The 15,931-nt window shown below is 40.6% G+C and overlaps 2 protein-coding genes across 5 annotated transcripts in view; both read right to left on the bottom strand.

Annotated features, from left to right (window-relative positions):
- Window positions 1–15,931, bottom strand: part of LOC109038492 (paxillin) — a 120,770-nt gene that overhangs the window by 40,775 nt on the left and 64,064 nt on the right. For 2 of the 4 annotated variants that reach the window (XM_072295999.1, XM_072296015.1), the window contains exon 2: window positions 3,611–3,779. In XM_072295999.1, the coding sequence (XP_072152100.1) occupies window positions 3,611–3,779 (169 nt within the window). Of the gene's footprint in view, window positions 1–3,610; window positions 3,780–9,472; window positions 9,655–15,931 lie in introns of those variants that run through there. The other 2 variants (XM_072296003.1, XM_072296010.1) reach the window with 2 other exon arrangements.
- Window positions 11,555–15,931, bottom strand: part of LOC109038569 (uncharacterized isomerase PA3578) — a 32,798-nt gene continuing 28,421 nt past the window's right edge. The window contains exon 2 of the mRNA XM_019053674.2: window positions 11,555–13,016. Coding sequence (XP_018909219.2) covers window positions 12,153–12,950 — 798 coding nt within the window. The 5' untranslated portion in view covers window positions 12,951–13,016 and the 3' untranslated portion in view covers window positions 11,555–12,152. The remainder of the gene's footprint in view (window positions 13,017–15,931) is intronic.

Raw genomic sequence — 15,931 nt, 5'->3', positions numbered from 1 at the left:
ACCTTTCAGCATTTCGCCATCTTCAGAGTACAGCCAACTAGAGTTTGAAGACTATTTGTATAATGTGCCTTGATGTGTGTTATTAAGTTTAGGACGAAAGTGTAATAACTGTGATATATTTATGTATTAATGACTGTACTCTGAAGATGGCGAAATGCTGAAAGGTCCTAAGTAAATTAATAAAAAACGATCATTACATCACCTTGGTTATACTTCAAAACTAAAATCTGTATTATTGTTTTCCTCCCCATGCTCAGAGGTCGCGACTTTCGAGAAAGCAGCGCATAAAACCACCGATGTGGTCCAGATTCGGTCCTAGCGGCTGACGACTCATTATTCATGAGGTCGCAGATTTTCAACACAAAGATTTGATCGATGTGACACAAGGAAGACTAACACACAAAAAATCAACCAACAGCTTGTGTTAATTCGTGTTTTACTCCCCACATTAACACAAGATTTGTGTTACTTTTTCTTACTGCGTGGCTGATAATGCGAAAGGCTCGTACCAGAACCTATCTAATATAGGGACGTATTTCTGTCAAACGGTGCTATGTGCATTCATACATGAGCCCTGAGATGTTTAGGAATATATGTATAACAGGGCTCACGTCATAATGCACATAGCTCCGTTTGATAGAAATATGCCCAATTCGTCGTTTTCCGGAAGAAGGAACGTAACTCTATTTCAAGGTTGCAAAACTGACTCAAACAATTCAATTTTTTACAAAAATGTACCAGGGCAATTTTCGTCCAAAATTTTTCCGATTTTCGCATGAGATCAGACGAAAAGTCGAAGAAATTTTCGGTTAGAAGAACCCAAGATTCTCCTTGTAAAAATGCAATTAACGATGAGGAAGTTGGCAACATTGAAATATAGTTACGTTCTTTATTGACGATTTGACCTACCTCTCTAAAATCATGTGCACCAATCGTTCTTTTAACACGCTGGGGGGGGGGGGGGGGAGGTTTGACATTTGACCAGCTCCTTAATGCTCCCAAAAAATTCAATTTTGGAAAACCTAATCAAGGCATCAATGACCAACGGACGAAACATATGATTTGTTTTTCTCAGGCACTGAACACCATTAATTTTTCAGATTGAAACACCGCAAAAACCGACGAGAAAGAAAGCGAAAATCCGCAAAACTGGAAACGTGACATCATCTCTGACTCGCATGCCGATCCAGCCGATGAAAAACAATGAGCTCTGTTTACTTCAACGATTATTACGTCACCAGCGGAAAATCGGACAGTGTAAACATTCGATACGGATGAAAGCTACCGAACAAATTCTTCCAAAATTACGGACGAGGGTAACGCTTTTGTCCAAAGTCACAAAGCGCGTGGAGCTGGTGTACACTATCGGCGTTGTCAACTTTCGCGTACACTACGTCATGGGTATCAAGTCGAATTTGAATTAAAACCTTGGGTATGGAACCTTCACGATAATGCCGGAAATATTTCAAAAATATTTTAAAATAATTTTAAACATATTTTTGGGTTTCTGTTTAACGGTACTTGAACTTTTCTTGGAGCACCATTAATTTCCTTTAAAAATCCAGTGTTCTCGGTTGTTAAAGTTTTAGAAAGATTTTTTAGGCATTTACAGAGAGGTTTTTTTTTTTTTTTTTTTTTTTTTTTTTTTTTTTTTTTTTTTTTAATGGACCAGTTTAAACTGAACGAAGTCACATCAGCTATTGCCAAATTTAATTGGGCAATTTACTTTTTACATGAAAACGGTTGTGCTAATTTTTGTGCGAAGTTCAGTAAATTTTCTACATAGTACGAAGCGAATTTCTTGAAATTTAAGGAATCAGACGTTTTCTAGTAAAAAATTAAATTGCCCAGTTAAATTTGGCAAAGGCCGATGCGGCTTGGCTCCTTTCAGCTGAACGCGGTCCAAATAACCTTTACAATAATGTCGGATATATTTCAAAAATATTTTAAATTTATTCTAGACACATCGTTATGGGTTCCTGTTTAACAGGATTTTAATTTTTTTTAAAATAAATATTAATTTCCTTTAAAATTCAGTATCCACGGTTGATGAAGGATTATACAGTTTCAGAAAGACGTTTTAAGCATTCATTACAAAAAGGAATTTTAAAATGTAGCGATCACAGTCGGAAAATTTCTAAAATACACATAAAATATTTTGTGATAATGTGTATTGTCAAGTAAATGTTTAATAGTTCTTGAAGGTTCCTCGGGACCTCCAACCACCAAAAGTAGGAATTCCTTAACTTTCACTGAAATTCTATGGCTTTAATTTGCAACCCTGTTCTCTTTACTCAAAATCTCTTTTGGATTGAAGAACACAAGGCAAACGGTAGAAAGAACGGTAGTAAATCAAACCAAAAATTTAAACTAAACGTCGTACTAACACCAGTTGTAAGTAAACAATTAGCTCTGCCGATGAACTCGAGAGGAAGGCTTTTAAAGCTATTTCTACAGAGGATTGTTTAAAACACAATATGTTTACATACAGAGGACGGTTTCAATTCAATTATCGCCTGGGAATATTCTGCAGCTTTCATCCGTCGAAACGGGTTGGCCAGTCACGCGGTGAAATCCGTTGATTTTGCGAAACTATGCAGACACGAGCACTTTTGCTTTTCTGTGCGAAGGATGGCCAGGCCACCTATCAAAAAGTTCCTACAAGTGATGATGGTTTGTCATCATTTCCTTAAGATTTGCGATACTAAATCATTTCAGCTTCAATTATTAGAGACGATATTAAAGAGACCCCTCGCCCTCGATCGCATAATTCAAGCGATGTGATCGAATGAGGCAAAATTTCATTTTATTTCTCGCCTAACGATAATCGATTGGCTACTTGTTGATCAATGGCTTGTGAATTTCGGATTGAGGAGGTTTTGTTAACGAAACGAATTGCTCACAACTTTGGCAATCGTGCATCATTACGCGAATCTGAGCTGATACATTTCGCAAATACTTTTTACACCTTATGAAGAACCATTACATAGGACAAAGGACACATGCATTTGTCACTGCTGATATTCAGCAGATTTGATGGGATTCTATGCCAATCAGACGCTTTCAATTTTAAGCTTGTATTTCAAAATATACTAACTTCAATGAGTAATTTTCCTGATTATTCTGTACGGGGTTGAATGAATCTTTGTTGGAGAGTATTCTTCAACAAACGAAAAAAAAGTTGGGTAGCATTTACGATACTTTGGTTAAAAAACGGCACAACCAGACAGTATGGTAACTTCCACCAAAATTACTGTCACAGTAAGAAAAATCTTGTTACTTTCACGATAATTTTGATGAAAGTTACGATACTCTCTGGTTAAGCCGTTTATTAACCAGAATATGGTAAATGTTACCTAATTTTTTTTTTCGCGTGGTCCGGTGAAGTTGCATCGTCTCTGCAACATAGACTGGCAAGGGCCTTTTCAAGAATGGTCCATCAAAGATACAGTGCTAGAAAGTCACTATGATGTACTATTTAGGATGGATTAGATTTTTATTAAAAATATTTGTTTTTAATCTTCTCTAAAAATTAAGAGATGTGTAGTAAAAACTTCCGACATGATTTTTTTCAGTCGATTAAGAGGTTAGGGAAACGTGTGGTACTCACCGACTGAGGTTGTGCGTTGTTGAAGGAGCTGGATCGTTGAACTTTTTTGTTATTCTGGTCAGCGTGACTGTTCACGGTCGCATAGTCATTCGACCTCAGGTTCCTCTCTCGGGTCCGTGGTTCGAGCCTGGCGCCGTCACCGTGTTCTGCAAATCCGCTAGCAACGCATCTGAGAACAATTCAAACCAGACCAATTAGATTTCATTAATTATGACATTGAGAAATGTGCAGGTTTCTCGGTAAACTGACATTTCCATTACACGGACGACAAATCAGTACAAACGATTCACTGAACTGACGAATACAAAAATTAGCTTGAAAATAGGCCTGATGATTATTTTCCCTGGCTCCTTCAGCATCCATTGGAGCAGTAAATGCAATATACAGCATGTGACAAACAATACCGCGACAATGCAATTTTCATGTTCACAGTTTCATGACTTTTCGACACGAACGATTTAATTAGGTAGGCAAGTCTGAACACTTCAGAGTTGCCACAAAATTTAGAAAAGGAAATTCCCTGACATTTCCTTGACCCTAACACATTTGAGTAAAATTCCCTGATATTTCCCTGACACATTTGAGTAAAATTCCCTGACACATTTAAGTGAAATTCCCTGACACTTACAGATATGCCATAAGGTCAAGACGACATAATTTGAAGTAGTTTTCAAGTAAAATTTGATTCTCTAACGTTGAATGCATTCTAAATAGGTGCTGAAGGTGGATTACCAATTTTTCCTTGACATTTTTGTCACTTTCCATGACATTTCCAAGTTTTCTCTAACTTCTTAAAATTCCCTGACACACTGAAAAAAATAATAGAGCCGTAGAGACAAGATAAACTTGTTAAACCTGCCTTGTCTCAGGAACAAGACTTTTAGTCTGCCAAACAACTCAGTTTGTTTGGGAAACAACACCCGTTTGTTAATGCAACAAGACCAGTCTTGTTTCATATGCTAGGTTTCTGAGCTACCGGACTCGATAGTCTTGTCACTGTGACAAGATTCTCTACTCACCACGAGTAATGGTCTAATTCAAAGAGAGCGTATTATTTTATATATTTTGAAAGAGTATTTTAAGAACTACGCTTAATAATTGTTCTCCGAAAATTTTTCTGGATGTTTAATGATAAGGTAAAAACAATAAGTTTATAATTCTTTTTTAAAAATAAATCGCTCATGCGTAAGGTTTTAAAACCAAATGTATCTAATTATATAATTATTTTTTTAACGTTTAAATTATTTATATTTTATTAATTATTATCATGATATAAAATAAAAATAAAAATTAGAATCATAAACACGGAACAAAGGAAACATCGTTGCTCGAAGAAACACTTTTTTCGGCCTAAATTGTCCATTTTCATCTGATGTAGAATGTAAATTCCTTTTCGTAAACGGTAAATAGTAAAAAAGAAAAAACCAAACAATCTGATGCTCTACGCATTCCACAGACTTGAGATAGCAACAGAATGAAAAAGTAATTCTGTGGGCTGTACTTATACTTAAAATTTGGCCCCCCAAATAACTAGCCCGGATAGCTCGGTCAGTAGAACACTCGGTCCGTCATCGGATGGTCCCGCGTTCAAATCCCGATCAGGGCGGTAAATTTGGAAAGGTCGGATGGGACGGTTCTGGTGTAAGAGGAGTGAAGGAGGTAGAGAACAAATATATTTTCATATAAATTGTGCAATTCATATAAATTTGTGACATTTTTTTTTGCAATTTTAATTTCTTCCGAATACTGTGACAAGACAAGTCTTGTTCCCAGAACTAGACAATTTTGTTACCGTGACTAGACTTTTGACTTATTCGACAAGGAAGTCTTGTTCCCTGAACAAGACTGTATGAGTCCCATGAACAAGAATGCCTTGTGGATCAAATATAACAAGACGGTCTTGTCTGGGGGACTAGAATCCTTGTTCCTCAGACAAGGCACTTTTTTTCAGTGCAATTCCCGGTATTCCCTGACTGCGGCAACCTGGCTGTTGTAAGCCGATTCAATCGCTGAAAATCCTAATTTTATGACTCACTCAGCACGAACGAAATCGCTTACCGAGCTCGTTCAAGTGGGGCTGGAACTCATCCTCGAACACAAAGGGGGGCCGCAACGGTTGGGGGGCCACGCAATTAATCCGGGGGTCCTCACGCAGGGAATCAAACCGCGGCGATAGGGGCGGAGAATCGACTCGAGAGGGTACATCTAAAACGAGGGGCTGCACCGGATAGGGGCGCGGGGGCTCCGGGGACGGAACCCTAATTTGGGGGTCCTCGCTCTCCACGGGGGACGAGGAAAGGGACTCGACCGAATCGTAGTCCTGCATGACGAGGGGCCGAAGTTTACCAGGACGCTCTTCCGATTGGCCGGGGCGAAAAGTGAGGTTAGGGCGCCCGGTCGCAGCGAAACCACTTTCCCCGATTCAAAAGGGCGGCACCTCGGAAAATCGAAACCAACCGATGTTTCTCGCGTCACATCGCGGACGTGCACTTATTTTGACAACGCTTTGTTTACTGATCGCTTCGGCTCCGACTCAAACTCAAGTGCGGTCTGACCGTGCTTTGGGGGGGGGGGGGGGGGGTGATACGGTGAAGAAGAATGCTGCGACGACTGGTTCTTAACTGCTCCTTCGTCTTTTTTTCTTTCCGGCGTGAGTGAAAAGTCTCACGTTCTTGTTGTCCCGAGCTTTTCCTCATTTGGGCGAGCAGCGGAAATCCGCCGTGCTGAGGAAGAAACGCCTTATGAATCTTCAGGCGATGCCGAATTTCGATTGATAAAGCACGATTTTTCCTAGTAAACTAGTGAATATTTTTACTTCAATTTTCTAGAATCTGTAGTTCGCAGTTTCACTTGAAGTTACTGAAAATTTCAAGGAAAAATATTCATAATTTTCCTGAAAAAAAAAAAAAACATTCAATTGAAGGAAATTTGGCAACTCTAAAATGTTTATACGGTGTTCTTCCTTAGCACGGCATAAAAGGTCAAGATTCATCGATTTTTCGGGAGAATGAGAGAATTGCATCAGAAAAAAGTCTTTACATCTTTCCGAGCGTCTTGTCATTTGACGCGACTTTCCAGATTCTCTTTTCCCCCCAAGATTCTAATAGTTGCGCTAGCTAATTTTTTGCGCGAAAAATCGGACGAAAGGGCCTTCAGTCTTCTCATCCGTAAATTTGAATGATGTCAGGAAAATAAAAAATAAAAAACAACACTAAAAACTTGACAATTTTTTTGCGCGGCAACCAACCCTGGTAAAAATTGGCGATACGAGCTGCGTTTCAAAATACCAGGAGTTCTTATAGCCGACTAAAGAAGGCTAATGAAAATCATATGGCTGGCTGTAGAAAGCGGAGCAAATCATATAGCCGGGCTATACGAAGCTATAAAAAAGTATTAGTCGGGCTATAGTTCCTATCGCCGGGCTTTACACTTTATCGCCATTGGCTATGAAAGGCTATAAGAAATTGTGTAGAAATTCGTGTGCTTTGGAAATCATTAAGTTTGATACGGAACTACCTTAATATTTACAAAACACACATTATATTTCCTTTAAAACATATTTTTTTTTTCTATCAATTAAAATGAGATGGTCCATACAGAGTGTGCAAACATTTCAAAATCATGAGTTGAAAAACGCTGACTCCGCGAGATTAAATATTAGAGCCTAACACAAAGCGGAGCGGCGACGCACTGGCGCCTACAAACCTAACAGGATACTTCACGCATTGCACGGCGACGCACTGGCGCCTACAAACCTAACCGGGATGCGCCGCGCCGCAGCATGCCACGGCGTCTGAAGCAACTATTTCACACAAGGATATTGCACAGTATCATAAGAAATTGAAGGCGCTCCAACATATTAAGAATGACAGGCATCCTTCAAAAGTACGGAGCTTTCCTCGCAAAATAAATCAAGATACTACGGCACAAAAAGAGAGCGGTAGTCCAAAAACTAACTAAGTCCTAGTATCCGTATTTAGTAACGTTTAGCATAAACTTTATCGTCTGGCTGTTGCTTAATCGCCATCGGCTATAAAAGGCTATAAGAAATTGTACAGCCGGCTACAGAAGCTATTGGAAATTGCACAGCCGGCTTTAGGTCTATAGTATTTTGGAACACACATTCTACTGCCAATTCTTACCAGGGAAAATCAGTATGCGTGAATTTCACAATGTCTAATTTCTCCTCATTTTTTATTTTCAACACTCAACAGAGACCTGAAAAACACGACTACTCTAATTTCTCTGTAAATATCCCTGGGATCAAATAATGTGCCCAAAGATTTTGCTTGGTTCCTTGGTATGGGAGGGGGGGCAGAAGAGAGTAAGTTTAGAATGAGAGGAAATTAGACAATCTGTGATGTAAATAAGCTGATTATAGTAAGATCCGTCGGTCTAATCGAACAAAAGAGATAATAGATTCGTTTCTAGCAAGTTTTCCTCTAAAATTCTCTAAGAGTTTGATGTTTTTTAACGACACGACATGCTACAATTTACACCTTGTCTCAGTCCATTTTCGATAAAACAATGCGAACAATGAAATTACAATTAGTGTTTCATGAGGTTGATTGACTGAGAACGGAGCATTGCATAGATCGTTGGCCCTGCTGCGCACGACGAACTTTAAACGAAGAATGCCTCTGAGGGAGGCATTCTTCTCAGAGGCTAGGGGGGAGGGGAGGGGTTTAACTTAATTAAGGCTAGATGACAGCCCCCTGGGCAGCATCCAAATCCGATTGAACTCTGCGTACATTTAACTCATTGATATTAAAATTATGACTCATGAGATCAGAATTGATCTCCGTATGATGGGAGCACTCGTAAATCTTCAAATATAATCCCACTTTATGCCTGTACATGGAAAAAAAAAAATTGTTTGTATGAACAGGAGTGCGTTCTTTGCGCACTCACCGCACTGAAGTTACTTTCATGAAGAATGGAACTATTTTGGAATAGAGATAATTCTTTGGGCTTTACATATAATTGAATGGAGGAAAGACACAGTATTGCAACATCGAAAGAATCGTCAGTGGGAATAACGAGAACTCAACGGACTGTCTCACACACACAAGTAGGATTCCCGAGTTAAAATGTATTCAATATGTTTCATTGTATCATTGCCTACCCACGTGAATTTGATTCACTTATTCCTTATTTCTTAACTTGGTTATTTTTCCAGATGAAGCTCTAAGAGTTTCACACGAAAACACTCTCAGACACACAGCACATGCTCGAAACATGACACCGGACAAAAAGAATACAGTCTTAAGAATGAAATGCTCAAAGCTCAATATCTATTGAAATATTCGATTTATCACACCAAACTCTCAGTTCGAGTGACCGAACTTCTTTTAAGTTGGTCCAGTCCGAAAGTTCATTAAGGAAATTCAATTGTTAGGAGAGTCGAACCAAATAATTTAATCGAAAATTGAGCACTGTAGATTACATGTCCGAACTTATTGGTCCCAGGAAGGAAATTCAGGTTGCAAAACATAAATAAAATGTCCGATTCTGTAAACTGAACAGATGTATCAAGTAACGAAGTTGCCTTGGACTTTCAATTCTTCTATAGGTCCAGAGCCAGTAAATGCTTTTTCACACTAAATCTTTTGAAATTTAAAAAAAAAAATTGAAAACTTGATGATGCTTGATGCGAACTGCTTTTAATGATCATACGCATGCTCCTAGGTAATAAACACATTTTGGAGTTTTTATAATCCCTATTCTGCATTTGTAGGTCAGATTGCCTATCCTGTCCTTGAGTGGGAGCAACCCACTTGTGAATGCACGAGCCGCGTTTGAGAGCGGATTACGAAGACTACTATTTGCGGTTGTCATAATGAAGTATGCTCAGGTACTTACGGAAATATCCGTCCCATTCCTGCGAGTAGCTGGACGGCCGTTTCGGTCGCTCGTTATTGTCGATAGGGCGCATAACTGCGCGATGACTTGTCATTCCCGGCATTTTCAGGATCACACGGATGACTGATGTTCTGACACTATTTAATGTCACTTCAGAACTTCAATGATCACTTCAGTATTCTGATGCGCACAGGAGGAGAGAATAATTGGTACCGTTTTAGGTGAAAATGGTGGAAGTGTAAGTTTTTCCGGACACAAACAGAGCTCCTCTACTAACCCTTCGGCGACATTTGCGGCTCCAGCAATTTGGCAACATTGTATTTTCTCCATTTAACCCAATGGAAATATATCGATTCTTGGAGGGCCCAGGTGCTCCGATGAGAATCGATTATTTACCATAGGTTTAAATGGAAGCAATCCGGTGTTGCCAAAATGCTGGATCCGCCTCTGTTCGGCGACCCAGTGGAAACTTTTCTTCTGGGGGATTCATCATTGTCTCGTGGATAGCAATACTGCCGTGCTCAGGAGAAACGCCTTATGAGCCTTCAGGCGTTGCCGTATTTCCTATAGGAAATCACGAATTTTCGGGAAAATTTGTAAACATTTTTCTTTCAATTTTTCAGAGAATTTTGTTCGCAATTTTACCTAAAGTCCCTGAAAATTTCAAAGAAAAATATTCATAACTTTCCCCAAAAATAAATAATTTATCTAAGGAAATTTGACAACTCTCGAATGTTCATACGGCGTTTTTCCTCAGCACAGCAGAATAAGGCAGCAACTTTCATCTAATTTTTTTTTTGGCTGTCGAGTACCATTTTGCTGGCTTATGATGAGCTTTGGGTAACAGTGCGCCTAAAGAGTTTACCGAACATTGGCTTGTTTGCTAAACAAATCGCTCAACAAGTCGCTCAAGAACCAACAAGAAGATCAGGTCATCAATACAATGATAAAGCCCTAATAATGAAAGCAGTGGCGTGGCGTGCTTTGCGATATATCGATATTTCCCCATTTGAAGCTATGGTAAATAATCGATTATTAAGGTGCCCGTTGCGAACACCCTATGAATCGATCTTTTTCCATAGTTTTAGATGGTAGATCAATCGATAATTCGCAAAGCACGCCACGCCACTGAATGAAAGCTCCCACCATTGCCAGGATACTAGTGAGGAGGGTCTCTACTCGATAACGTAGAGCCATAAATATTTTGGGTGTAATGAGGTATGGATACTTTTAGACACGTTCAACAGGATTGAAACCAATTTATTTGAAAACAGACAAATTACGTTGCATCATTGAAAAAGAAAAAAACGTACAAGGCCTAGTGTGATTTTCAATTCTGACAAAATGAAGAGAGCTTCATCTTTGCAAAACAATACCTATTTCCAATCTAAAATATACTGACGTCTATATAACATGAGCCTATAGTTTTCCGGGAGGCCAACAACCTTTTTAAGAGACAACTCGAGGTTTTCCGGACTGAGGACCGTAACTCAATTCCAAGGTTGCAAAATTGACATACGCAATTCAATTCTTTACGAGAATATACTCTATGGATTTTTCCCCTCTGGATCATTACACGGAATCAGAGGAAAAATCAGTAAAATCGGACGTATTTCTACCAAACAGAGCTATGTGCGGTTGGGAAATATGGGGTGTGCTCGTTAGTGCTCGAGCTGTAAAAATGAATGGGAATCATAAAGCGCCAGTGACGTCAGCGGCGACGACCGAGCCGAAGAACGACGATCCGAGGCATTAACTCATGAGCCCTGTCCGCACTGCTCTAAACACATACCCATGGCTCATGAGTCCTGCATACAGTTGGCACATAGTTCCGTTTGACAGAATTTAAAATCCCGCTTTTTCAATTCAGCAAACAGAACTATGCGCAGAGTGTATGCAGGACTCATGCGCCTTGGGCATGTGTCCAGAGCGTTGTGGACAGGGCTTATGAATTAGTGCCTCTGATCGTCGTTCCGGGGCCTCATCGTCGCCGCTGTCGTCACTGGCGCTTTATAATCCCAGCAATTTCTACGGCCGAGCACTACGAGCACATTCTATATCGTCGCTCTTCTGACGTAAGGGCGTATCTCGATTTTCACATGAGCCCCGGAACGCATGAAGCTATACGGAAAATAGGGCTCACGTGGAAATTAAGATACGCCCTTACGTCAGAGGAGCGACGATATTTCCCACCCGCACATAGTTCTGTTAGGTAGAAATACGTCCAATTTTCAATTATAAATGCCAAAAACTCTCCTGATGAAAATGAAATTTGCGAAGGGCAATTCGGCAACACTGAAATGGATTGCATCTTTCAAAAAGGAACCAAGAGCATTTCAATGTCGCTAAGATTGTGCGACCATTTTTACCTGCTTGCAATTATAAAATGATCATCTCAACAAGTACTAACTTTACTCCCAATAAACTATAAATTCACGACCAAAATCACGTTGGTAAATTTAATTTTTTGCAGGATTCAGTGATTTTACTGCAAAAATGCAAGTTGCACCATCCTAGCATCATCGGAATGCTCTTGGTTCCTTTGAGCAAAATGCAATTCATATGTAGTTACGTTTTTTCGTAATTGAAACGACGAGCTAGACAATTCTATAGAATCATGACTAAATCTACATTAACGATTCACCATTTCAAGGAGGAGTAGAAACTAAAGCCACTGGGATCAGATGAGGAGCCGTCCCGTGAGTACCGTCACGGCTTTCCCGGAAATGCGAACTCGATCTCCATCCAAGCGACACCAAAGCCGACCTCCACGGGCGGACACCTGGAAGGCGGTGAGCTCCTGCTTCCCCAGCCGCCGGACCCAGTACGGGATGAGACAACAGTGAGCGGAGCCGGTCACCGGGTCCTCATCGACGCCGACAGCAGGCGCGAAATAGCGGGACACGAAATCGACCTCCCCGCCAGGGGCGGTGACTATCACCCCCTCGTAGGTGAGCCCAGCCACGCCTTGGAGGTCAGGCGCGACCTCCTTGACGGCCCGCTCCGAGTCCAGCACCACCAGGAGCTTATCGGCGCGACCTCCACCCGCCCCGTCAACCAGCACCTCCAGCGGGCGAGCCCCCAGGATCCGCTCCAGGTCGGGGACGACGACCTCCTTCGGGACCAGCGCCGGGAAGTCCAATGTCAAACGGTCCGCCTCGCGGGTCACGGACAGCGACCCGGCGCGGCTGGAGAACTCCAGACGGTCGCCGCTCGTCCCGTAGACGCTGAAGAGGACGTGCGCGGCGGCGAGGGTCGCGTGACCGCAGAGCTTGACCTCGGCGCGCGGGGTGAACCAGCGGATCCGCCAAGTGGCGCCCTCGCGGGCCACGAAGACGGTTTCGGAGAGGTTGTGTTCCCGGGCGATCTTCTGGAGGAGGTCGTCGGGGAGCCAGGTGTCCAGCCGGTACACGGCGGCCGGGTTGCCTGTGAACGGCGCCTCCGCGAAGGCGTCCACGTGGTGGAATTCAAGCGGCATGGTCGCTGCCGGATAGAGAACGGATAGAGGGATATGTCCGATAAGCCACTCACGCCGATAAATAGTCTGGAACAAACGGATGATTTGCCAAAATTAATGACGCTGGAAAGAGAATTCGAATTTTTCGAATCGCGGGCCATGTCCGATATTCGGAGATCAATGATGTTGGTAACATAAAGGAGAGAGGGCCTATGAACGGAGTCATTCAATGAGCAAGGTGTCTACTGAATCAGGCTGGCCGAAAATCAGTACTTTTACAGTACTTTTCCGGTCCATTCCCGAGAAATTCAGCACTATTTCGGTATCTCACAATTGACGAAATTCAAAAATTTTCAAAAATTTGAATTTCTCGCTCAAATTGCGACAAAAATGACAAAAATTCCGGACCTTCTTGCGGAATTTTCGCACTTTTTCAGTACTTCCGGACCGCTCTTAAAAAATCAGTACTGTTTCCGGACTTTCCGGAAATTCCGCACGTGTAGACACCCTGATGAGGGGAATGAAGAGCATAAACCAAAGGTAAAGGAGGCCAGGAAATCGCCAAAATAATCTTTCCTGCGAGTTTAGGGTCATGATTACGCCACTATATGACCGACAGCATACAAATCAAAATTGACTCAAGGAACTATTATAGCTACAAATCTTAGTTGGCGACTATGGATAGAAATGGCTACCGATTGGAGGATAATCTCTTCGCAGAATACATTTAAGAAAAGTATCCTCTGGAACTGCGTGAATGAGATGAATAGGACGTATCTATGCTGAAAGGAACTATTTTGTACGGAAACCCTATGCACATAGTTCCTTTTGGCATTAATACGTCCGAGGAAGATGCTATGCGGTAATGCACGCTCCACGGGCATGAATAAAATGATGGTAACGAGACACTCAGCATGGATGAAACTACCTACGACCTTCAATATGTAGGCTTGCAGAACAAGATGCATACTAAGTAAGAGGACATTATGCAAGTGTAAAGTAAGCGCACGGTGTTATGTCTCTGCCCGAGCTGAGTCATTTTACGAGGAGCCAATAGACTGCACTGGAAAAAAAAAACACATTGGATCTAGAGTCCAAACTCTTGAAAACATTGACAAGAAAAAATACTCTTGATTCAATCAGATTTTTGCTTACATCAAAAGGAAATCCGCTCAAATTAAGAGGCTTGGTTCTTGATTCAAGCAAAAATCCGATTGAATCAAGAGTATTTTTTCTTGTCGATGTTTTTAAGAGTCTGGACTCTAGATTTAATGTGTTTCTTTTCCAGTGTGATTTAGTGCATCTACGTCATTCGATCAGTAGCGAGGCGTCAATGATCGATCATTGATATTTCCCCATTTGAAACTATGGTAAAAAATAGTAAGGTGCTCGTTGCAAACACCCTCTTCATCGATCCTCTTCCATAGGTTTAAATGGCAGATCAATCGAGATACCGCAAAGCACACCAGGCCACTACATTTCGATGAACATTGCCGCTTGATGGCTTCGATGTAAACAGATACACAACCTATTTTTACTTAAGCCGAGGTGGTTGCATTCGCGTGATAGTTTCTTTCGATCAAAATTTTTTGTGTTTGATATATATGTACCATATATTCTTCATTGATATTCTTCGCTGAATGTCTTAAAATTATAATAACTAACTAACTATATAATTTATCAATGACAGGGCCGTGATGAACTACTACAATGCATAATACTCAACTTAGCGTTCGGAATTAAGGTTGTTGTTTACATTGGAACCAAAAACCACTCATAAATCGAGATTTCGAACATCGTAAGAATGACATACACATGATCAGCCTAGGAAATGAGAGAAGAAAACTAAAAAGTAAAATGGTCCATATTTCCAGGCACGAAAGGCCGTGAAAGCTCCAGAAAAAGATGCATGAACATGCACGCTCAAAATCAAGAAAAATGACAGAAACAAACGCATGGGAACTACTTGAATGGAACCAACATTTAAAAGATGATTAAGGTTTATTTATATTAAGGTTAAGAATATTTTATTCTTCATGACGATGACACAATGTTAAACCTTGAATGTTACGTCTCAATAATGTTTATTCACAAGCGAGTTGGGAACGTAAAACACACAAATCCATGAACAAATTCCCCGTCCATTATATGACCAGAGCTCATAATCCTATATTGAACTTAACTTCATGAAGAATTCACGAAGATGAAAATACACAGTCCTCATCGAGGCAACCATAAACCGCAGATTTATGCGACACTTAGGAAATATTACGACATGGAAGCTAGCAAGGAAAGGACTCCAGAACTCCTACATACACCTCATTTTTTGCACAAAAACCTGGTGACTGATATTAACATTTGCGAATTGCGGATTTTTACAGCCTAAAAAGGAGGTTCCTAAAAAAATTGACACATTCAATCGATTGATAATTCATTGATTGAGCCTCTTCGCTGATTCCTCAAAAGTTACATAAATCACTCCTAATAGAATTGTGCAGTTTGAAACATTCAATCAGAATTTGTCAAAAGATCAACACTAAAATAATACTGATGAGCGTCGAGATTGTATTGATACTGATTAATAGGACAGTAGTGAACATTTCTTTAAAGAAAAATATGCAAACGCGCATAATTATTACTCACGCCACTCATAAGACTAACCTTGATTTTAGCTGTGCCCCTAACTGAGTAACTTTTTGTAAGTATCATTGCCAAAGAAAATTTTTTTTGTAGATTCAATCATTCACAGGAACCAGATTATCTACTTTTGATACCGTTTTGTCACAATTTTAAGACCCACGGGATCTGAACACCCTTAAAAGATCAAATTCCTAAAAGTGGAAATCTTCACTTCCATATACTTTCGGAAACTTCGAATTGATACGATAATGATCTGAATGAATCCAAAACATAAATCTTAGAAACGTCAAAAAATATAATATCTAGATGTCCACTTATGACACATCACAATCGAGTGTTAAAAACGATGCAATTCTCTAAGA

This window comes from Bemisia tabaci, chromosome 1, assembly GCF_918797505.1.
Source record: "Bemisia tabaci chromosome 1, PGI_BMITA_v3".
Lineage (NCBI taxonomy): Eukaryota > Metazoa > Arthropoda > Insecta > Hemiptera > Aleyrodidae > Bemisia > Bemisia tabaci.
This window is presented reverse-complemented; position numbering and strand designations above follow the sequence as displayed.